At 35.9% G+C, this 25,267-nt stretch overlaps 1 protein-coding gene across 1 annotated transcript in view; it reads left to right on the top strand.

The window, feature by feature from the left end:
* Positions 1-1,213: 1,213 nt before the first annotated feature.
* LOC133624066 (uncharacterized) overlaps positions 1,214-25,267 on the top strand; it is a 64,233-nt gene continuing 40,179 nt past the window's right edge. Inside the window, exon 1 of the mRNA XM_061987667.2 lies at positions 1,214-1,687. Coding sequence (XP_061843651.1) covers positions 1,338-1,687 — 350 coding nt within the window. The 5' untranslated portion in view covers positions 1,214-1,337. The remainder of the gene's footprint in view (positions 1,688-25,267) is intronic.

The raw sequence follows: 25,267 nt of genomic DNA, 5'->3' as shown, positions 1-25,267 counted from the left end.
TGATTTGAAGTGGCAACAAATGAAAATCCAAAATTCCGTGTGTCACAAAATTAGAATATTACTTAAGGCTAATACAAAAAAGGGATTTTTTAGAAATGTTGGCCAACTGAAAAGTATGAAAATGAAAAATATGAGCATGTACAATACTCAATACTTGGTTGGAGCTCCTTTTGCCTCAATTACTGCGTTAATGTTTCCTGAGATCCAGGGTCAACGCAGCCGTCTACCAGCAAGTTTTAGAGCACTTTCATGCTTCCTGCTGCTGACCTGCTCTATGGAGATTTCAAGTTCCAACAGGACTTGGCGCCTGCACACAGCGCAAAATCTACCCGTGCCTGGTTTACAGACCATGGTATTTCTGTTCTAAATTGGCCCGCCAACTCCCCTGACCTTAGCCCCATAGAAAATCTGTGGGGTATTGTGAAAAGGAAGATGCAGAATGCCAGACCCAAAAACGCAGAAGAGTTGAAGGCCACTATCAGAGCAACCTGGGCTCTCATAACACCTGAGCAGTGCCAGAAACTCATCGACTCCATGCCACGCCGCATTAACGCAGTAATTGAGGCAAAAGGAGCTCCAACCAAGTATTGAGTATTGTACATGCTCATATTTTTCATTTTCATACTTTTCAGTTGGCCAACATTTCTAAAAATCCCTTTTTTGTATTAGCCTTAAGTAATATTCTAATTTTGTGACACACGGAATTTTGGATTTTCATTTGTTGCCACTTCAAATCATCAAAATTAAATGAAATAAACATTTGAATGCATCAGTCTGTGTGCAATGAATAAATATAATGTACAAGTTACACCTTTTGAATGCAATTACGGAAATAAATCTAGTTTTTCAAAATATTCTAATTTACTGGCTTTTACCTGTATAACCCTATTACAAACTATAATACACCCCCCCCCCCCCCTTATTTTCTCTCATAAGGATTGTGAACTATAGGTACGATTTTAAATCATGCAAGTAAGTAATAACTTTTGAGTAATCAAACTTCAAACCTGTCAAAGTTGTTCAACCACAGAGTGAGCAGTTAGCATTAGCCGATTAGCATGTGTACCTAATGAAGTGTCCGGCGGGTGCACATGTGCTGCTGCTCCACTTCCGCGTCCGGCAGGAGGAGGGGGGCGGCGTGACGTCACTGCCCGCAGAGAGGGCCCACTCGGGCGGGAGAGGAGCGAGGCGAAGACGCCGCAGAAGCGAGCAGCAGCCCCGGCGACTCTTCCACGGATGTGACGGTGGTGGTGGTGGAGGAGGAGGAGGAGGAGGAGGAGGGACACGCCGCCGCCGCCGCCGCCGCCGCCTCCACCGCCTCGTCGCGGCACTCGGACATGTCCTCGCCGGACGAGGAGCAGCAGCAGCGGTGGGTGCCGACACACGTCCAGGTGACGGTGCTCCGGGGCAGGGGGCTCCGGGGCAAGGGCAAGCACGGCACCAGCGACGCGTACGTCGTCATCCAGCTCGGCAAGGAGAAGTACTCGACGCGCGCGGCGGAGAAGACCACCGAGCCCGAGTGGCGGGAGGAGTGCTCCTTCCAGCTGCCGCCCGGCGGGCCGGCGGCGAGCGGCGAGCTCGTCCTCACCGTCATGCACCGCGCTCTCATCGGGCTCGACGTGTTCCTGGGCCAGGCGCTCGTCCGGCTGGAGCAGGTCTTCCAGGAGAGCAGAGGCGTCAAAACCCAGTACGTATCGTCGAGTGTCACTTTTCCCATGCGCAGCGAACGCATCGCATCCACTTTGCTTGTGTTGTGACACTTTTGTAGTGGGTAGCATGTAAACACACCGTGATGCTGCTGCTGCTGCTGCTGCTTCAGGGCCCGGCAGACACTCCCTCTGCCCGGCTTTTGTTTACCTTGTTGTTGTGTTGGTGGGATTACGGCCTCCCTGTCCCAATTTCAGGGATTATCTAACAGTTTTTTCCCCCCCACTCAAATAAAAGGCAAGCCCACCAGCTGGACTGCCTTGCAGGTGAGCATTGCAGAGGTGGCTAATGCAGGGTTTTTCAACCTGTTTTTGAAAAACAATCGAGGGGGACACTATCCCATCCTCGTCGCCATCGTTGTGTGCCAAACTTGTCACTTATTGAGTTAAAGTTAAAGTACCAACGAGGTGTGGCGAAATCACCCTTGATCACCCTCCTGAGAGGTGAGGGGAGCAGTGAGCAGCAGCGGTGGCCGCGCCCGGGAATTATTTTTGGTGATTTAACCCCCAATTCCAACCCTTGATGCTGAGTGCCAAGCAGGGAGGTAATGGCTCCCATTTTTATAGTCTTTGGTATATACACTATTACCACATGTAAATACAGTATATATACACTATAACCACATATAAATATATATAAACCACATATAAATAAATATACACTATAACCACATATAAATATATATACACTATAACCACATATAAATATATATACACTATAACCACATATAAATATATATAAACCACATATACATATGTATACACTATAACACATTTAAATATATATAAACCACATATAAATATATATACACTATAACCACATATAAATATATAAAAACCACATATAAATATATATACATTATAACCACATATAAATATATATAAACCACATATACATATATATACACTATAACACATTTAAATATATATTAAAAAAAACACATAAATATATATACACCATAACCACATATGAATATATATACACTATAACCTCATAAAAATATATATACACTATAACCACATAAAAATATATATACACTATAACCACATATAAATATATATAAACCACATATAAATAAATATACACTATGACCACATATAAATATATATAAACCACATATAAATATATATACACTATAACCACATATAAATATATGTACACTATAACCACATATAAATATATATAAACCACATATACATATATATACACTATAACACATTTAAATATATTAAAAAAAAACACATATAAATATATATGCACCATAACCACATGTGAATATATATACACTATAACCTCATAAAAATATATATAAACCACATTTAAATATTTATACACTATAACCACATATAAATATATATAAACTACATATACATATATATACACTATAACACATTTAACTATATATAAACCACATATAAATATATATACACACTATAACCACATATAAATATATAAAAACCACATATAAATATATATAAACCACATATACATATATATACACTATAACACATTTAAATATATATAAAAAAACACATATAAATATATATGCACCATAACCACATATGAATATATATACACTATAACCTCATAAAAATATATATAAACCACATTTAAATATATATACACTATAACCACATATAAATATATATACACTATAACCACATACAAATATATATAAACCACATATAAATATATATGCACTATAACCACATATAAATATATATAAACCACATATAAATATATATACACGAGAACCACATATAAATATATGTACACTATAACCACATATAAATATATATAGACTATAAGCACATATAAATATATATACACTATAACCACATATAAATATAATTAAACCACATATACATATACATACACTATAACACATTTAAATATATATAAACCACATATAAATATATATACACTATAACCACATATAAATATATAAAAACCACATATAAATATATATACATTATAACCATATATAAATATATATAAACCACATATACATATATATACACTATAACACATTTAAATATATAAAAACCACATATAAATATTTATACATTATAACCACATATAAATATATATAAACTACATATACATATATATACACTATAACACATTTAAATATATAAAAACCACATATAAATATTTATACATTATAACCACATATAAATATATATAAACTACATATACATATATATACACTATAGCACATTTAAATATATATAAACCACATATAAATATATATACACTATAACCACATATAAATATATAAAAACCACATATAAATATATATACATTATAACCACATATAAATATATATAAACCACATGTACATATATATACACTATAACACATTTAAATATATAAAAAAAACCAAATATAAATATATATACACCATAACCACATATGAATATATATACACTATAACCTCATAAAAATATATATAAACCATATTTAAATATATATATACACTATAACCACATATAAATATATATAGACTATAACCACATATAAATATATATAAACCATATATACACTATAACACATTTAAATATATATAAACCACATATAAATATATATACACTATAACCACATATAAATATATAAAAACCACATATAAATATATATACATTATAACCGCATATAAATATATATAAACCACATATACATATATATACACTATAACACATTTAAATATATAAAAAAAACACATATAAATATATATACACCATAACCACATATGAATATATATACACTATAACCTCATAAAAATATATATAAACCACATTTAAATATATATACACTATAACCACATATAAATATATATAGACTATAACCACATATAAATATATATAAACCATATATACACTATAACACATTTAAATATATATAAACCACATATAAATATATATACACTATAACCACATATAAATATATATACATTATAACCACATATAAATATATATAAACCACATATACATATATATACACTATAACACATTTAAATATATATAAACCACATATAAATATATATACACTATAACCACATATAAATATATAAAAACCACATATAAATATATATACATTATAACCACATATAAATATATATAAACCACAGATACATATATATACACTATAACACATTTAAATATATAAAAAAAAAACACATATAAATATATATGCACCATAACCACATGTGAATATATATACACTATAACTTTATAAAAATATATATAAACCACATTTAAATATATATACACTATAACCACATATAAATATATATAGACTATAACCACATATAAATATATATAAACTATATATACACTAACACATTTAAATATATATAAACCACATATAAATATATATACACTATAACCACATATAAATATATAAAAACCACATATAAATATATATACATTATAACCACATATAAATATATATAAACCACATATACATATATATACACTATAACACATTTAAATATATATAAACCACATATAAATATATATACACTATAACCACATATAAATATATAAAAACCACATATAAATATATATACATTATAACCACATATAAATATATATAAACCACAGATACATATATATACACTATAGCACATTTAAATATATACAAACCACATATAAATATATATACACCATAACCACATATGAATATATATACACTATAACCTCATAAAAATATATATAAAACACATTTAAATATATATACACTATAAGCACATATAAATATATATAGACTATAACCACATATAAATATATATAAACCACATATACATATATACACTACAACACATTTAAATATATATAAACCACATATAAATATATATACATTATAACCACATATAAATATACATAAACCACATATAAATATACATAAACCACATATACATATATATACACTATAGCACATTTAAATATATATAAACCACATATAAATATATATACACTATAACCACATAAAAATATATATAAACCACATATAAATATATATACACTATAACCACATATAAATATACAAAAATATAAATATATATACATTATAACCACATATACATATATATACACTATAGCACATTTAAATATATATAAACCACATATAAATATATATACACTATAACCACATATAAATATATAAAAACCACATATAAATATATATACATTATAACCACATATAAATATATATAAACCACATATACATATATATACACTATAACACATTTAAATATATAAAAAAAACCAGATATAAATATATATACACCATAACCACATATGAATATATATATACACTATAACCTCATAAAAATATATATAAACCACATTTAAATATATATACACTATAACCACATATAAATATATATACACTAACCACATAAAAATATATATAAACCATATATACACTATAACACATTTAAATATATATAAACCACATATAAATATATATACACTATAACCACATATAAATATATAAAAACCACATATAAATATATATACATTATAACCACATATAAATATATATAAACCACATATACATATATATACACTATAACACATTTAAATATATAAAAAAAAACACATATAAATATATATACACCATAACAACATATGAATATATATACACTATAACCTCATAAAAATATATATAAACCACATTTAAATATATATACACTATAACCACATATAAATATATATAGACTATAACCACATATAAACCCGTTTGATGCTTGGAAGAGTTGCTGGGGATCAATTTTGGTTCAGATCAGGTAGAGGTTGAGCTGAGCCATCAAACTTGAGCTGCTCGTCAAAAAAGGTCCCCAAATATTTGTACGATGAAACAATGTCAACTTTTTTGTGATGTATGATGCACTCCCTGGAAATATCCTTTTTACGTCTAAAATCAGGTTATCCGGGGTAATCTATCAATGTTTACTTATATAGCCCTAAATCACGAGTGTCTCAAAGGGCTGCACAAGCCACAACCACATCCTGGGCTCAGATCCCACATCAGGGCAAGGAAAAACTCAACCCAATGGGATGAAAATGAGAAACCTTGGGTAAATCCCACCTAACCTTGTCCGTGTCCACACACAACAATGCCCCATTGTGTCCCCCGCCCTTAAGGTCCCCTTACATTGGTTCCGGTATTGTCCTGTGACCCGGGTAACCAATACATGACAGAAACCACCAGCAGAAAATGTTCAAAAACTAAACCCAATAGCCTATATTGACTATATAAAGACTTTATTTGAACAAAAAATGTTAGGGTACATGAAACATATGTTTATTATTGTCATTTAGTCCTTAAATAAAATAGTGAACTTGTCTTTTAGTAGTAAGTAAACAAACAAAGACTCCTAATTAGTCTATGCAGTAACATATTGTGTCATTTATACACCTATTATTTTGTACACATTATTAAGGACAAGCAGTAGAAAATTGATTATTTATTTACTTGTTCATTTACTTTTAATATCTGCTTATTTTCAGTTTTAACATGTTTCTATCTACACTTCTGTTCAAATGTAGTAATCACTTATTCTTCTCTTCTTTGATACTTTACATTCGTTTTGGACGATACCACACATTTAGGTGTCGATCCGATACCAAGTAGTCATGGGGTCAAACACAGGTCATAATTAAAGCCTTCCTAATAATATGTAATCCTTGTAATATCGACGCGATACTTCTCTTGTACTCGGTATCGTCAAAAGTGGCATTTGTAAAGATCCACTCGTTTGTTTACATTCAGGAGCGCTAGCTTGCTGTTAGCGGCGAGCTATTGTATCCTCCTTCGGTGTGTAGTGAAGCATGTTTAGATGTTCCTCGTCCTCCAGTGATAATGGTACTTGTAAGAAACTCACTTTATTTGTCGCCATGGCAGCGAGGATTAGTCATTCAGAAGTAGCTAAAACACTGTGGACGGATGTTAGCCGCGAGCCAGCTAATAGCTATGTTTTAAAGCACCACTTGAAGGCATATGATTAATAATAGTAATAATAATAATTTAATTTATTTGTAAATAGCACTTGAGTAAACAACCTCAAAGTGCTATAGTGTATTAAAAAATAATAAATAAAAAGATAATAAAAAATAAATAAAAATTAAAGCTGCACGCAGCATTGGTCGGGCCCGCGTATTTGGCAGGTGCTAGTCCTAAGTGTCCCAATACTTTTGTCTACTTTTAGTCTGAAGTGTCCCAAGACTTTTGTCTAGTGTACCTACCTTGTCTGCATTGTGTGGGCACGCTGGTGCTTCCTGCTTTTGAGCAGCCATCTTAAAAAAACAGCAGCGCAGCAGCATCAGCGCAGCGGGTCTTTGAAGGGTCATAAAATCAAAACCGGAGCAGGTATTAAAAAGCTGTTCTGTTATTTTATACACACGGGTTCAATCTCTCTCCTGTGTTAGTTTGAAGCCTAAACGACAAACGCGCTCAGAGGAGATAGATTTTGAAGGAAGGTGACCGGTTTTTACAAAAATGTTGTTTTGAAGGGGGAATAGCAAACTTCCTGTTGATTTTAGCTGGGGGTTGTCAATTTATGAAATGTAGGTCTAAGTGAGACCTACATTGAAGTTTTTGTTTCATGTCTCTCCGACCTTCCCAGTGGGAGTTACAGGCAGTTGTGTCATTTTTTTCTTCCGAGGAGCAGTTTTTTCTCCGTTTTATTAAAAAATTGCTCTAGAGCGCAATTTTTAAATTTGGGGTTAGGTTTTTTTTATTAGATCGCAATTTCTGCTAGTCCTGATGTGTGTGTTCAGTTCGGTGAGTTTTGAAGCATGTTAAGGGGGTCAAATTACAGCTCAAAGAGGCAAAAGTGACTGTTTTTAGTACTTTTTTGTCTTGAAGGGGGAATTGCCAACTTCCTGTTGATTTTAGCCCAAGGATATACAATTATGAAAACTAGGTCTAAGTCAGACCTACATAGAGGTTTTTGTTTCATGTCTTTCCGACCTTCCTAGTAGGAGTTACAGGCAGTCTGTTTTTTTTTCCCTAGGGGGCGCTAGGGCGCAATTTTGAGTTTTGGGGTTCGTTTTTTTTTATTAAAAGGCAATTTTTGCAGGTCCTGATGTGTGGGTCAAATATGGTGAGTTTTGAAGCATGTTAAGTGGGTCAAATTACAGTTTAATGTGGCGGCGGAAGAATAAAGAATAAAGAATAAAACCTTACAAATTCAATAGGTCCTTATGGCCCATTGCATAAGGACTCCCTGTGGGAGTCCTTATGCAATGGGCCATGCGGGCCCTAATAAAAACTAGAACAGCCATATAGCTAAAACTAGTATGCATATATCTAAAAAAAAAAAAAAAAGGCTTTTTTCAAAAAGAAGGGTTTTTAAGCCTTTTTTAAAAGCATCCACAGTCTGTGGTGCCCTCAGGTGGTCAGGGAGAGCGTTCCACTGACTGGGAGCGATTTAAAAAAAAAAGATAATACCAGCCTTTTTCAAATACAGTATAGTACCTTTTTTAATCCATTAGTACCGTGTTACTTTATGAGTATACCGTACAACTAAATATGATCTTTGTGCCGCATGGCGTTTACTGTTGCTCTCATTGCAGGCAAACTGAGACAGTAACAATCGAGATTTAAAATTTAATGAACGGGGCGCTAAAAAAATCTGACTGTAATTCAATAATCACAATTTATTTGACACACTTAGTTATGGTTATTTCAGACATTTATCCTCCCATGAATGACCTCTGCCAGAAGGTTATGTTTTGTTCAAGGTGTGTTTTTCTCACTTTGCAACATCACTCCAAAAAGTTATGGATTGGATTTTGATGAAACTTTCAGGAAATGTAAAACATGGGATAAGGAACAGGTCACTAAATTTTGGGAGTGATCCGGATCACTGTTTGGATTCAGGATTTTTTTCCCAAGCACTCTTTACTTTACTAGGAGAATAGGGCCTGTATAGTTATATTACATTTTGTATCCAAGTTTAACTTTTACATGGCCTCCTAATATTATAGAGCACCCTCAGGTTGACTTGTGACTATACCTCGCGTACACGTGTGGAATTCATTGCGGTCCTTGGAGTCCACTAGGGTTTTTTTTTTTTGCTGAGGTGGGACTTTTAGACCACCATTGCGACCCTGCAGTTTCTCTTTGTCCGAATTCTGTGCCGAGCATCTGCACTGGATGGTATCCTTACATGGGTAGATAAAACAGTCATGTTAAATATATATATATATATATATATATATATATATATATATATATATATATATATATATATATATATATATAGGGTCCTTATGTCCCATTGCATAAGGACTCCCTTTGGGAGTCCTTATGCAATGGGCCATGCAGGCCCTAATTATGTCTCATTGCATAAGGACTCCCTTTGGGAGTCCTTATACAATGGGCCATGCGGGCCCTAATTAAAGCTGCAAGCAGCGATGGACGGGACCGACTTTGACGGCACATAAAATCCAAACCGGAGCAGTAATTAAAACTCTTTGGTCAACTTTTAATCAGAAGGGTTCAATCTCTCTCTTGTGCTAGTTTGAAGCCGACACGACAAACGCGCTCAGAGGAGATAATGTTTGAAAAGAGGTGACCGGTTTTTACAACACTTTTGTTTTGAAGGGGGAATTGCAAACTTCCTGTTGATTTTTGTTGGGGGTTGTCAATATATGAAATGTAGGTCTAAGTGAGACCTACATAGAGATTTTTGTTTCATGTCTCTAAGACATTCCTACTGGAAGTTACAGGCAGTTTTGTCTGAGTTTTCTTCCTAGGAGCAGTCGTGTCTGTGTTTTCTTCCTAGGGGGCGCTAGAGCGCAATTTTGAGTTTTGGGGTTTTTTTTTTTTATAAGATCGCAATTTCTGCCAGTCCTGATGTGTGTGTCCAGTTTGGTGAGTTTTGAAGCATGTTAAGGGGGTCAAATTACAGCTCAAAGAGGCAAAAGTGACCGTTTTTACTAACTTTTGGTTTTGAAGGGGGAATTGCAAACTTCCTGTTGATTTTTGTTGGGGGTTGTCAATATATGAAATGTATATATATATATATATATATATATATATATATATATATATATATTTAACATGACTGTTTTATCTACCCATGTATATATATATGTATATATATGTGTATATATATATATATATATATATATATATATATATATATATAGATATATATATATATATATGTATATATGTATATGTATATATATATATATATATATATATGTATATATGTATATATATATGTATATGTATATATATATATATATATATATATATATATGTATATATATATATATATATATATATATATATATATATATATATATATATATATTTACTGTATGTATGTACATATATATGTACATTTGGGTACATATATATATATATACATTTACATACATATATACAAATAAATATATGCACATATATACATTACATACATTTACATACATATATATATATTTACATACATGTATACATATATACATTTCAATACTAACCCCAAAAGCAGTGAAGTTGTCACGTGTAAATGGTAAATAAAAAGAGAATACAATGATTTGCAAATCCTTTTCATAGACTGCAAAGACAAGATATTTTAACGTTCGAACTGGAAAACTTTGTTATTTTTTGCAAATATTAGCTCATTCTGAATTTGATGCTTTCAAAAAAGCTTGCACAAGTGGCAAAAAAGAGTGAGAAAGTTGTTTGGAACATCCCACGGGTGAACAGGCTTATTGGGAGCAGGTGGGTGCCATGATTTTGGTATAAAAGCAGCTTCCGTGAAATGCTCAGTCGTTCACAAACAAGGACGGGGCGAGGCTCACCACTTTGTCAACAAATGCCTGAGCAAATTGTTTAAGAACAACATTTCTCAACCAGCTATTGCAAGGAATTTAGTGATTTCACCATCTACGCTTCGTAATATCATCAAAGGGTTCAGAGAATCTGGAGAAATCGCTGCACATAAGCCATGATATTACGCACCTTCGATCCATCAGGCGGTACTGCATTAAAAAAAAAAGCGGCATCGGCGTGTAAAGGATATCACCACATTGGCTCAGGGACACTTCAGAAAAACCACTGTCAGTAACTACATAGTCGCTACATCTGTAAGTGCGAGTTAAAACTCTACTAAGCCATTTATCAACAACACCCAGAAACGCCGCCGACTTCGCTGGGCCCCCGAGCGCATCTAAGATGGACTGATGCAAAGTGGAAAAGTGTTCTGTGGTCTGGCGAGTCCACATTTCAAATTGGGTTTTTTTGGAAACTGTGGACGTCGTGTCCGCCGGCTCAAAGAGGAAAAGAACCAGGCGCAAAGTTGGAAAAGGCAGCATGTGTGATGGTATGGGCGTGTATTTAGTGCCCAAGACATGGGTAACTTACACATCTGTGAAGGCGCCATTAATGCTGAAAGGTACATGCAGGTTTTGGAGCAACATATGTTGTTATCATGGACGCCCCTGCTTATTTCAGCGAGGCAATGCCGAGCCATGTGCAATGTGAAGGCTAAAATAGCAGAAGGGAGACTTAAGCTGTACATCAACATACCTGCCAACTACTCCGGTTTTCCCGTAATTAGTACGGTTTTCATCAACCTATTCCGGGTTACGGTTGCAGTGATAAAAAAATAAGTTTTTTCATTAATTAAAAAAAAAATAAAAAAATAAAGTTTTATTCAGGAAATCGCGTAACAACAATGACAATCGACACTGCTTCCCGTAACTTCCTATCGAGCCATTCCGAATGCCATGCGCGAGGCTATTTATAGCACCGCTGCCAAGCACGAGGCACCAGTTGCCATTGTTTCCAAACGAGCGAACGATCATGGAATCAGCCGGAGAAAAATGGCAAACGAGTCTTAAACCGAAAAGAAAACTGCAGTCATTCCGTGAAGAATATTCAAAAGCCTATCCGGGAATAATTATCCCTTCCAAAAAGGGTGAAAACCACGCGAATTGCACCTTGTGTTGGATATTTCGATGACGACATTGGAAAAGTATTGTCAGTACTTCTGTCTTTGAGGGAATGCAATACGGCTTCCACAGGCGAAAACATTTACAAAATACTCGCGGAAGAAATAGACTTAAACGAAATTCCTTGCTGCCGATAATGCTGCAATGATGATGGGATCTAAAAAGGGTGTTGCAGCTTTCATTACGGAAATGTCTCCTTCGGTTTACATCGCCGGTAAGTACAGTTCGTAGCATAAAAAAACCTCACAAAACATAACATTTTAAGTAAATCTTTTATTACATAAACAATAAATCAAATCAAAAATAATTTGTGTACAGTATATCTTTTTATTTGTGATAACGATAACATGTTCAAAACAAGTAACATATAACTATCATACTATTCTATTACTTCTTAATTCTATGATGCTATTGAATGACATTTTAATGAAGTAAACTTATCATAAAGTTACCATATCATTTTTGCAGTATGATCAATCTGATAGAATAAATTTGGATTTTAGCCACAAAAAGGTAATGACACCAATGTTATCTATTGGAATTGTTGAGTACTGTTATACTGTTAAAAGTGTTTATACTATTTATGCTTTCAAGTCCAAGTTGAAGAAATCTCGTTAAATGTTGACAGCATAACTACCAAAATACAGAAGTATGTCCTTAATATGTTTGCAGTGCTATTTCTGTTGAAAAGGTAAAATGATTACATTAGAGATGTGATGTGCCACTTTTCAAGTGTCTGATGGCTTCAATTCATTTTCATTCATTTTTCATATTTTGAAAGGCTTACAAAAAAACTACATTTGAATTGTAATTCCATGCTATTGACAGGACTATTAATTTTAATGAAGTTAGCTTACCATGTTTACAGTATGATAATTGTGATAGAAATGTGAATTTTAGGCACAGAATATTTTTTTACAATTGAACAAGGCAGTAGATTATACAAGCTTGGACAGAAAGTTAATAATGACACCAATTTTCTTTTTTAATGGAATTGTTTAGTACTGTTTTACCATTTGTTTACTGTAAAAAGTGTTTATACTTTCAATGAACAAATTGAAGTCTTGTGAAAGGTTGACAGGATAACTGGCATTAACTGTCAAAATAATTTCAAACTATTGAAGTTAGCTTACAGAATAAACATGTCAATCAACCCATATGATTTTTGCTGTAATATTTTTGTTTTGAAAAGTCACTGTGACTGATAGAAAAGTGATGGTTTTTAACAACATTTTAACCTGTCCGAATGCTAATAATCATTTTGCGTCGTTGTCCTGGACCTACCGGGGCCTGCGGCCCCTTGACCCTGGCTACTAGGTTTTTCTGATTTTGAAAGTTGGCAGGTATGCATCAAGCAAGAATGTGAAATAACTTCACTTCAAAATGTGTCTCCTCAGTTCCCAAACCTTTACTGAGTGTTGTTAAAAGGAAAGGCCATGTAACACTCTGGTAAAAATGCCTTCTTTGCAATGTGTTGCTGCAATTAAATTCTAAGTTAATGATTATTTGCAAAAAGTTTCTCAGTGTGGACATGAAACATCTTGTCTTTGCAGTCTATTCAATTGAATATAAGTTGAAAAGGATTTGTTGTATTCTCTTTTTATTTACCATTGAATAGGTATATTGTGCTAAATATGTCCAACAATGCAATTGGAGGGCGAATGCGACATGCTGAGAGGTTGTTGAAACCAAAAACTGAGCCGACCCCGTCACCTAACCCGAGGGTTCCTACTAGGGACTGTCCGAGGCCGCAGCTTCTAGCAGTTTCTACCGTGGTGTGTCATGTCGGGACGGGGTGGAGTGTTGTGATTTCCTGTTTTTGCAAGATGGGGAAGCAGATGCGCTCTTGAACGTTTGGGGAAAAAATATAACTCCCACGTATACAAAAAAAAAAAAGATGCCTGGAGCATGCCGGGGGCTTACTTGTCGTGTTCTGAGTGGACTAATGCCTTTATGCATGTACACAAAATACACCTTTTTTTCCCACATACAGCTTTTATCCTTTTATTTTGATCAGATTATGTTGGATTTAGGGGCTGTAATTCTGTACACGGTCTGTGTTCAGATTGTTTGGTACACGGTCTTAGGTTTGGTACGGAGGCGTACTTAATACCCATTCGATACACAAGACTTAGTAAGGGCAGGAAGTACTTCTCGCTTCATGCTTTTACCCGGGAAAAACACACACAAGTGACAAAAAGTCAGTGTTCAAAAAGAAGGGGGGAAAAATACAAAAATGAGTGGTATTTTACTTGAACTAAGCAAAATTATCTGCCAATAGAACAAGAACATTTGGCCTGTCGAGACGTTCCAAAACAAGTAAAATTAAAGCTGCAAGCAGCGTTGGTCGGGCCCGCGTATTTGGCAGGTGCTAGTCCTAAGTGTCCCAATACTTATGTCAAGTTGTAGTCAAGTGTCCCAATACTTTTGTCAAGGTTTAGTCCCAAGTGGCCCAATACTTTTGTCAAGTTGTAGTCCTAAGTGTCCCAATACTTTTGTCCAGTTTTAGTCCCAAGTGGCCCAATACTTATGTCAAATTTTAGTCCCAAGTGTCCCAATACTTTAGTCAATTTCTGGTCCTAAGTGTCCCAAAACTTTTGTCAAGTTTTAGTCCTAAGTGTCCCAATACTTTTGTCAAGTGGTAGTCCCAAGTGTCCCAATACTTTTGTCCAGTTTTAGTCCCAAGTGTCCCAATACTTTTGTCAAGTTGTAGTCATAAGTGTCCCAATACTTTTGTCCAGTGTAGGTGTCCCAATACTTTTGTCCAGAGGTAGTCCTAAGTGTCCCAATACTTTTGTCAAGTTTAGGCGTAAGTGTCCCAATACTTTTGTCCGGTGTAAGTGTCCCAAGACTTTTGTCCAGTGGTAGTCCTAAGTGTCCCAATACTTTTGTCAAGTTGTAGTCCTAAGTGTCCCAATACTTTTGTCCAGTGTAAGTGTCCCAAAACTTTTGTCCAGTGGTAGTCCTAAGTGTCCCAATACTTTTGTCTACTTTTAGTCCGAAGTGTCCCAATACTTTTGTTCAGTGGTAGTCCTAAGTGTCCCAATACTTTTGTCAATTTGTAGTCCTAAGTGTCCCAATACTTTTGTCAATTTGTAGTCCTAAGTGTCCCAAGACTTTTGTCCAGTGGTAGTCCTAAGTGTCCTAATACTTTTGTCAAGTTGTAGTCCTAAGTGTCCCAATACTTTTGTCAAGTTTTAGTCCCAAGTTTCCCAATACTTTTGTCAAGTTGTAGTCCCAAGTGTCCCAATACTTTTGTCAAGTTGTAGTCCTAAGTGTCCCAATACTTTTGTCAATTTGTAGTCCTAAGTGTCCCAATACTTTTGTCAAGTTTTAGTCCCAAGTTTCCCAATACTTTTGTCAAGTTGTAGTCCCAAGTGTCCCAATACTTTTGTCAAGTTTTAGTCCCAAGTTTCCCAATACTTTTGTCAAGTTGTAGTCCCAAGTGTCCCAATACTTTTGTCAAGTTGTAGTCCTAAGTGTCCCAATACTTTTGTCAATTTGTAGTCCTAAGTGTCCCAATACTTTTGTCAAGTTTTAGTCCCAAGTTTCCCAATACTTTTGTCAAGTTGTAGTCCCAAGTGTCCCAATACTTTTGTCAAGTTGTAGTCCTAAGTGTCCCAATACTTTTGTCCAGTGTAAGTGTCCCAATACTTTTGTCCAGTTGTATTCCTAAGTGTCCCAATACTTATGTCCAGTTTTCGTCCTAAGTGTCCCAATACTTTTGTCAAGTTTTAGTCCCAAGTGTCCCAATACATTTGTCCAGTGTAGGTGTCCCAATACTTTTTTCCAGTGGTAGATTATGTTGGATTTAGGGGCTGTAACTGTACACGGTCTGTGTTCAGATTGTTTGGTACACGGTCTTAGGTTTGGTACGGAGGCGTACTTAATACCCATTCGATACACATGACTTAGTAAGGGCAGGAAGTACTTCTCGCTTCATGCTTTTACCCGGGAAAAACACACACAAGTGACCAAAAGTCAGTGTTCAAAAAGAAGGGGGGAAAAATACAAAAATGAGTGGTATTTTACTTGAACTAAGCAAAATTATCTGCCAATAGAACAAGAACATTTGGCCTGTCGAGACGTTCCAAAATCCTTTTTTTGGTATTTTCCTGTAGCAGTTTCATGTTTTCCTTTGAGTGATATTTCCCACATCGACTTTGTTTTAGCAATCAAGAATATTTCAGTTGTTTTTAATCCTTCTTTGTGGGGACATTGTTGATTGTCATGTACATTGTCTTTGCTCCACAGTAAGTCTTTGCTGTCGTCCAGCATTCTGTTTTTGTTTACTTTGTAGCCAGCTCAGTTTTAGTTTAGGGTTAGGGTTAGGGTTACTCCAGTGTTTTTCAACCTTTTTTGAGCCAAGGCACATTTTTGGCGTTGAAAGCACACCACCAGCAGAAATCGTTAAAAAAACAAAAGTAAAAAGTCGTTGTCGCAATTGTTGGATATGACTTTAAACCATAACCAACTATGTATCAATATAGCTCTTGTCTCAAAGTACGTGTACTGTCACATTGCACCATTTTTTTGCTGTTTTCTGTGTGTAGTGTTTTGGTTCTTGTCTTGCGCTCCTATTTTGGTGGCTTTTTCTCCTTTTTTTGGTATTTTCCTGTAGCAGTTTCATGTTTTCCTTTGAGTGATATTTCCCACATTGACTTTGTTTTAGCAATCAAGAATATTTCAGTTGTTTTTATCCTTCTTTGTGGGGACATTGTTGATTGTCATGTCATGTTCGGATATACATTGTCTTTGCTCCACAGTAAGTCTTTGCTGTCGTCCAGCATTCTGTTTTTGTTTACTTTGTAGCCAGCTCAGTTTTAGTTTAGGGTTAGGGTTAGGGTTAGGGTTACTCCAGTGTTTTTCAACCTTTTTTGAGCCAAGGCACATTTTTGGCGTTGAAGCACACCACCAGCAGAAATCGTTAAAAAAACAAAAGTAAAAAGTCGTTGTCGCATTTATTGGATATGACTTTAAACCATAACCAACTATGTATCAATATAGCTCTTGTCTCAAAGTAGGTGTACTGTCACATCGCGCCATTTTTTTGCAGTTTTTTTGTGTGAAATGTTTTACTTCTTGTCTTGTGCTCCTATTTTGGTGGCTTTTTCTCTTTTTTTGGTATTTTCCTGTAGCAGTTTCATGTCGTCCTTTGAGCGATATTCCCCGCATCTACTTTGTTTTAGCTGTCAAGAATACTTCAGTTGTTTTCATCCTTCTTTGTGGGGACATTGTTGATTGTCATGTCACGTTGGGATGTACATTGTCTTTGCTCCACAGTAAGTCTTTGCTGTCGTCCAGCATTCTGTTTTTGTTTACTTTGTAGCCAGCTCAGTTTTAGTTTAGGGTTAGGGTTAGGGTTAGGGTTACTCCAGTGTTTTTCAACCTTTTTTGAGCCAAGGCACATTTTTGGCGTTGAAAATATCCGGAAGCACACCACCAGCAGAAATCGTTAAAAAAACAAAAGTAAAAAGTCGTTGTCGCAATTGTTGGATATGACTTTAAACCATAACCAACTATGTATCAATATAGCTCTTGTCTCAAAGTACGTGTACTGTCACATCGCGCCATTTTTTTGCTGTTTTTCTGTGTGTAGTGTTTTGGTTCTTGTCTTGCGCTCCTATTTTGGTGGCTTTTTCTCCTTTTTTTGGTATTTTCCTGTAGCAGTTTCATGTTTTCCTTTGAGTGATATTTCCCACATCGACTTTGTTTTAGCAATCAAGAATATTTCAGTTGTTTTTATCCTTCTTTGTGGGGACATTGTTGATTGTCATGTCATGTTGGGATGTACATTGTCTTTGCTCCACAGTAAGTCTTTGCTGTCGTCCAGCATTCTGTTTTTGTTTACTTTGTAGCCAGCTCAGTTTTAGTTTAGGGTTAGGGTTAGGGTTACTCCAGTGTTTTTCAACCTTTTTTGAGCCAAGGCACATTTTTGGCGTTGAAGCACACCACCAGCAGAAATCGTTAAAAAAACAAAAGTAAAAAGTCGTTGTCGCAATTGTTGGATATGACTTTAAACCATAACCAACTATGTATCAATATAGCTCTTGTCTCAAAGTAGGTGTACTGTCACATTGCGCCATTTTTTTGCTGTTTTTCTGTGTGAAGTGTTTTACTTCTTGTCTTGTGCTCCTATTTTGGTGGCTTTTTCTCTTTTTTTGGTATTTTCCTGTAGCAGTTTCATGTCTTCCTTTGAGCGATATTCCCCGCATCTACTTTGTTTTAGCAATCAAGAATATTTCAGTTGTTTTTATCCTTCTTTGTGGGGACATTGTTGATTGTCATGTCATGTTCGGATGTACATTGTCTTTGCTCCACAGTAAGTCTTTGCTGTCGTCCAGCATTCTGTTTTTGTTTACTTTGTAGCCAGCTCAGTTTTAGTTTAGGGTTAGGGTTAGGGTTACTCCAGTGTTTTTCAACCTTTTTTGAGCCAAGGCACATTTTTGGCGTTGAAAATATCCGGAAGCACACCACCAGCAGAAATCGTTAAAAAAAACAAAAGTAAAAAGTTGTTGTCGCAATTGTTGGATATGACTTTAAACCATAACCAACTATGTATCAATATAGCTCTTGTCTCAAAGTACGTGTACTGTCACATCGCGCCATTTTTTTGCTGTTTTTCTGTGTGAAGTGTTTTACTTCTTGTCTTGTGCTCCTATTTTGGTGGCTTTTTCTCCTTTCTTTGGTATTTTCCTGTAGCAGTTTCATGTCTTCCTTTGAGCGATATTTCCTCGCATCTACTTTGTTTTAGCAATCAATAATATTTCAGTTGTTTTTACTCCTTCTTTGTGGGGACATTGTTAATTGTCATGTCATGTTCGGATGTACATTGTCTTTGCTCCACAGTAAGTCTTTGCTGTCGTCCAGCATTCTGTTTTTGTTTACTTGGTAGCCAGCTCAGTTTTAGTTTAGGGTTAGGGTTAGGGTTAGGGTTACTCCAGTGTTTTTCAACCTTTTTTGAGCCAAGGCACATTTTTGGCGTTGAAAATATCCGGAAGCACACCACCAGCAGAAATCGTTAAAAAAACAAAATTAAAAAGTTGGTGTCGCAATTGTTGGATATGACTTTAAACCATAACCAACTATGTATCAATATAGCTCTTGTCTCAAAGTAGGTGTACTGTCACATCGCGCCATTTTTTGCTGTTTTTCTGTGTGTAGTGTTTTGGTTCTTGTCTTGCGCTCCTATTTTGGTGGCTTTTTCTCCTTTCTTTGGTATTTTCCTGTAGCAGTTTCATGTTTTCCTTTGAGTGATATTCCCAGCATCCACTTTGTTTTAGCTATCAAGAATATTTCAGTTGTTTTTAATCCTTCTTTGTGGGGACATTGTTGATTGTCATGTCACGTTGGGATGTACATTGTCTTTGCTCCACAGTAAGTCTTTGCTGTCGTCCAGCATTCTGTTTTTGTTTACTTTGTAGCCAGCTCAGTTTTAGTTTAGGGTTAGGGTTAGGGTTACTCCAGTGTTTTTCAACCTTTTTTGAGCTAAGGCACATTTTTGGCGTTGAAAATATCCGGAAGCACACCACCAGCAGAAATCGTTAAAAAAACAAAAGTAAAAAGTCGTTGTCGCAATTGTTGGATATGACTTTAAACCATAACCAACTATGTATCAACATAGCTCTTGTCTCAAAGTACGTGTACTGTCACATCGCACCATTTTTTTGCTGTTTTTCTGTGTGTAGTGTTTTGGTTCTTGTCTTGCGCTCCTATTTTGGTGGCTTTTTCTCTTTTTTTGGTATTTTCCTGTAGCATTTTCATGTCGTCCTTTGAGTGATATTCCCCGCATCGGATTTGTTTTAGCAATCAAGAATATTTCAGTTGTTTTTATCCTTCTTTGTGGGGACATTGTTGATTGTCATGTCATGTTCGGATGTACATTGTCTTTGCTCCACAGTAAGTCTTTGCTGTCGTCCAGCATTCTGTTTTTGTTTACTTTGTCGTGTGGAGAATGCATATATGTTTAAGAGTTCTTTCTTTATTCAAAGCCATGTTTAAAACAGCTAGTGTTTTTCCATTTGTACTCTTTCTGTTTTTTCATTTTATGTCCGCAAGTAAAGTGTGTTACCTTGAAGGCTTGCACTGTAGGAGTTGGAGTACTCCCTTATATCTTATATGCAGTAGAACAATGAGGCTGTATTCCTTTCTGGAGAGGTGGGGGTTTTCCTCGGATGCAAGAAGTTGTCTCTTCCATTTTAATGTTAAAGAAGCTGGTATGAATGTATTGGTGTGGGCTGCTCTCCTGAAGCTTCAGTAAAACTTGGTAATATTCCTATTCTGTCTTGATGGTCCTTCTTACTCTGCATATATGTCATCTGAAAGAACTTGGGATTGACCAGTGACTGACCTTGATACGGAAATGTGTACCGAACCTTAACGCTGCCGTACCGCCGCACACCTCGTTTGTAATCTCGTGTTCGTAGCTCAACTAAAACCAATGGAAAGTCAAAGCTTGCCAAAAATGTGTCTGACCACTTCTGCGGAATGTGAACCCCACCTCGGCTAAAGGGAGTTGACGTGTTCTACTATTGTTGGCAACTCGGCGAGAAACTGGAGTCCACACCTTAAACCCACTCCAGGCTCCTAGGCTAACAATCACACCACCAATGTTTACTTCAGTCCTGTCTGTGGTTGTAACACCAAAACATTTTCTATCCATTCATACGGTTGTGCAAAAAAGGTGTATTTTGTTCTGGTGGCGGTAAGTGTCAGCATTCCAGTGTGTGTCCGTGGATGTAGCTAATTGTTTTCACTGGCATTCCTCAGTGTGTGTGTAAGTGTGTTTGGTGCTCAACTCCAGGTCAAAATTGAAGATTGCATAACAGTCTCTTGTGGTACTTTTTTTTTTTTATTATATTACTATTTGTTTTGTTTTTTTTGGTTTCTATTGAAGTTATCTTCCATCTATGCCCTTTTAGTTCCCATAAATAATGACTTATCATCGATAAATGTTATTTTATAAATTATTGGTATAAGGCGGGGCTCTAGTGGCTCCCTGGAGCTTTTTCAAAAAATGCATGAAAATGGAAAAAAATATAATTTTTGTTTTAATATAGTTTCTGTCCACTGTTTATACTAAACATGCTTCACTGATGAGAGTATTTGGCTAGAGACGTTTTTGTCCTACTAATTTTGGCGGTCCTTGAACTCACCGTAGTTTGTTTACATGTACAACTTTCTCCGACGCTGCCACAGAAAGACGTGTTTTATGCCACTTCATTGTAACGGTTATATAAGACTTTTAAAGACATTTTGATAGTAGGCTAATATAGACACTTACATCATGTGTTGTCTTCATTATAACACTTATATAAGACTTTTAAAGTCATTTTGATAGTAGGCTAATATAAACACTTACATCATGTGTTGTCTTCATTATAACACTTATATAAGACTTTTAAAGTCTCGTAGTCCTGGTCTTTTAGTCCGAGTAGTCCTACTTGTCCTAGTCTAGTAGTCCTGGTCTTTTAATCCTAGTAGTCCTATTTGTTCTAGTCTAGTAGTCCCTAGTCTAGTAGTCTTTAGTCCTGGTAGTTCTACTTGTCCTGGTCTTTTAGTCCTTACTCTAGTAATCCTGGTCTTTTAGTCCGACTCATCCTACTTTTCTTAGTCTAGTAGTCCTGGTCTCTTAATCCTTGTAGTCCTACTTGTCGTAGTTTAGTAGTCCTGGTCTCTTAGTCCTACTTGTCCTAGTCTAGTAATCTTAGTCTCGTAGTCCTGGTCTTTTAGTCCGAGTAGTCCTACTTGTCCTAGTCTAGTAGTCCTGGTCTTTTAATCCTAGTAGTCCTATTTGTTCTAGTCTAGTAGTCCCTAGTCTAGTAGTCTTTAGTCCTGGTAGTTCTACTTGTCCTGGTCTTTTAGTCCTTACTCTAGTAATCCTGGTCTTTTAGTCAGACTCATCCTACTTTTCTTAGTCTAGTAGTCCTGGTCTCTTAATCCTTGTAGTCCTACTTGTCGTAGTTTAGTAGTCCTGGTCTCTTAGTCCTACTTGTCCTAGTCTAGTAATCTTAGTCTCGTAGTCCTGGTTTTTTAGTCCGAGTAGTCCTACTTGTCCTAGTCTAGTAGTCCTGGTCTTTTAATCCTAGTAGTCCTATTTGTTCTAGTCTAGTAGTCCTTAGTCTAGTAGTCTTTAGTCCTGGTAGTTCTACTTGTCCTGGTCTTTTACTCATTACTCTAGTAGTCCTGGTCTTTTAGTCCGAGTATTCCTACTTGTCCTAGTCTAGTAGTCCTGGTCTCTGAGTCCTTGTAGTCTTACTTGTCCTAGTCTAGTAGTCTAGTCCTTGTAGTCCTACTTGTCCTAGTCTAGTAGGCTTAGTCTAGTAGTCCTGGTCTCTTAGTCCGAGTAGTCCTTTTTTGTCATGGCCTAGTAGTCCATGTCTTTTAGTCTTGTAGTCATACTTGTCATAGTTTTGTAGTCATGGTCTCTGATTCATTGTAGTTCTACTTGTCTTAGTCTACTAGTCCTGGTCTCTGATTCATTGTAGTCATACTTGTCATAGTCCAGCAGTCCTGGTCTCTGACTCATTGTAGTCATACATTGTCATAGTCTAGTAGTAATTCATTGTAGTCCTACTTGTCATAGTCTACTAGTCCTGGTCTCTGATTCATTGTAGTTCTACTTGTCTTAGTCTAGTAGTCCTGGTCTCTGAGTCCTTGTAGTCCTACTTGTCCTCGTCTAGTAGTCTAGTCCTTGTAGTTCTACTTGTCCTAGTCTAGTAGGCTTAGTCTAGTAGTCCTGGTCTCTGAGTCCGAGTAGTCCTACTTGTCATGGCCTAGTAGTCCATGTCTTTTAGTCTTGTAGACCTACTTGTCATAGTCTAGTAGTCCTGGTCACTTAGTTATTGTAGTCTTACTTGTCATAATTTAGTAGTCCTGGTCTTTTAGTCCGACTCGTCCTACTTGTCCTAGTCTAGTAGTCCTGGTCTCTTAATCCTTGTAGTCCTACTTGTCGTAGTTTAGTAGTCCTGGTCTCTGATTCATTGTAGTCATACTTGTCATAGTCCAGCAGTCCTGGTCTCTGACTCATTGTAGTCATACTTGTCATAGTCTAGTAGTCCTGGTCTCTGATTCATTGTAGTTCTACTTGTCTTAGTCTAGTAGTCCTGGTCTCTGAGTCCTTGTAGTCCTACTTGTCCTAGTCTAGTAGTCTAGTCCTCGTAGTCCTACTTGTCCTAGTCTAGTAGGCTTAGTCTAGTAGTACTGGTCTCTGAGTCAGAGTAGTCCTATTTGTCATGGCCTAGTAGTCCATGTCTTTTAGTCTTGTAGACCTACTTGTCATAGTCTAGTAGTCCTGGTCACTTAGTTATTGTAGTCTTACTTGTCATAATTTAGTAGTCCTGGTCTTTTAGTCTGACTTGTCCTACTTGTCCTAGTCTAGTAGTCCTGGTCTCTTAATCCTTGTTGTCCTACTTGTCGTAGTTTAGTAGTCCTGGTCTCTTAGTCCTACTTGTCCTAGTCTAGTAATCTTAGTCTCGTAGTCCTGGTCTTTTAGTCCGAGTAGTCCTACTTGTCCTAGTCTAGTAGTCTTTGTCTTTTAATCCTAGTAATCCTATTTGTTCTAGTCTAGTAGTCCTTAGTCTAGTAGTCTTTAATCCTGGTAGTTCTACTTGTCCTGGTCTTTTAGTCCTTACTTTAGTAGTCCTGGTCTTTTAGTCCGACTCATCCTACTTTCTTAGTCTAGTAGTCCTGGTCTCTTAATCCTTGTAGCCCTACTTGTCGTAGTTTAGTAGTCCTGGTCTCTTAGTCCTACTTGTCCTAGTCTAGTAATCTTAGTCTCGTAGTCCTGGTCTTTTAGTCCGAGTAGTCGTACTTGTCCTAGTCTAGTAGTCCTGGTCTCTTAGTCCGAGTAGTCCTAATTGTCTTAGTCTAGTAGTCCTGGTCTCTTAGTCCGAGTAGTCCTACTTGTCCTAGTCTAGTAGTCTTTGTCTTTTAATCCTAGTAGTCCTATTTGTTCTAGTCTAGTAGTCCTTAGTGTAGTAGTCTTTAGTCCTGGTAGTTCTACTTGTCCTGGTCTTTTAGTCCTTACTCTAGTAGTCCTGGTCTTTTAGTCCTAGTAGTCCTACTTGTCCTAGTTTAGTAGTCCTGGTCTCTTAGTCCTACTTGTCCTAGTCTAGTAATCTTAGTCTCGTAGTCCCGGTCTTTTAGTCCGAGTAGTCGTACTTGTCCTAGTCTAGTAGTCCTGGTCTCTTAGTCCGAGTAGTCCTAATTGTCTTAGTTTAGTAGTCCTGGTTTCTTAGTCCGAGTAGTCCTACTTGTCCTAGTCTAGTAGTCTTTGTCTTTTAATCCTAGTAGTCCTATTTGTTCTAGTCTAGTAGTCCTTAGTGTAGTAGTCTTTAGTCCTGGTAGTTCTACTTGTCCTGGTCTTTTAGTCCTTACTCTAGTAGTCCTGGTCTTTTAGTCCGACTCATCCTACTTTTCTTAGTCTAGTAGTCCTGGTCTCTTAATCCTTGTAGTCCTACTTGTCGTAGTTTAGTAGTCCTGGTCTCTTAGTCCTACTTGTCCTAGTCTAGTAATCTTAGTCTCGTAGTCCTGGTCTTTTAGTCCGAGTAGTCCTACTTGTCCGAGTCTAGTAGTCCTGGTCTTTT

Source organism: Nerophis lumbriciformis, linkage group LG26 (genome assembly GCF_033978685.3).
Source record: "Nerophis lumbriciformis linkage group LG26, RoL_Nlum_v2.1, whole genome shotgun sequence".
In the NCBI taxonomy this organism is placed as follows: Eukaryota; Metazoa; Chordata; class Actinopteri; order Syngnathiformes; family Syngnathidae; genus Nerophis; species Nerophis lumbriciformis.
Note: the sequence above shows the minus strand (reverse complement) of the source record. Positions and strands in the feature narration are given on the sequence as shown.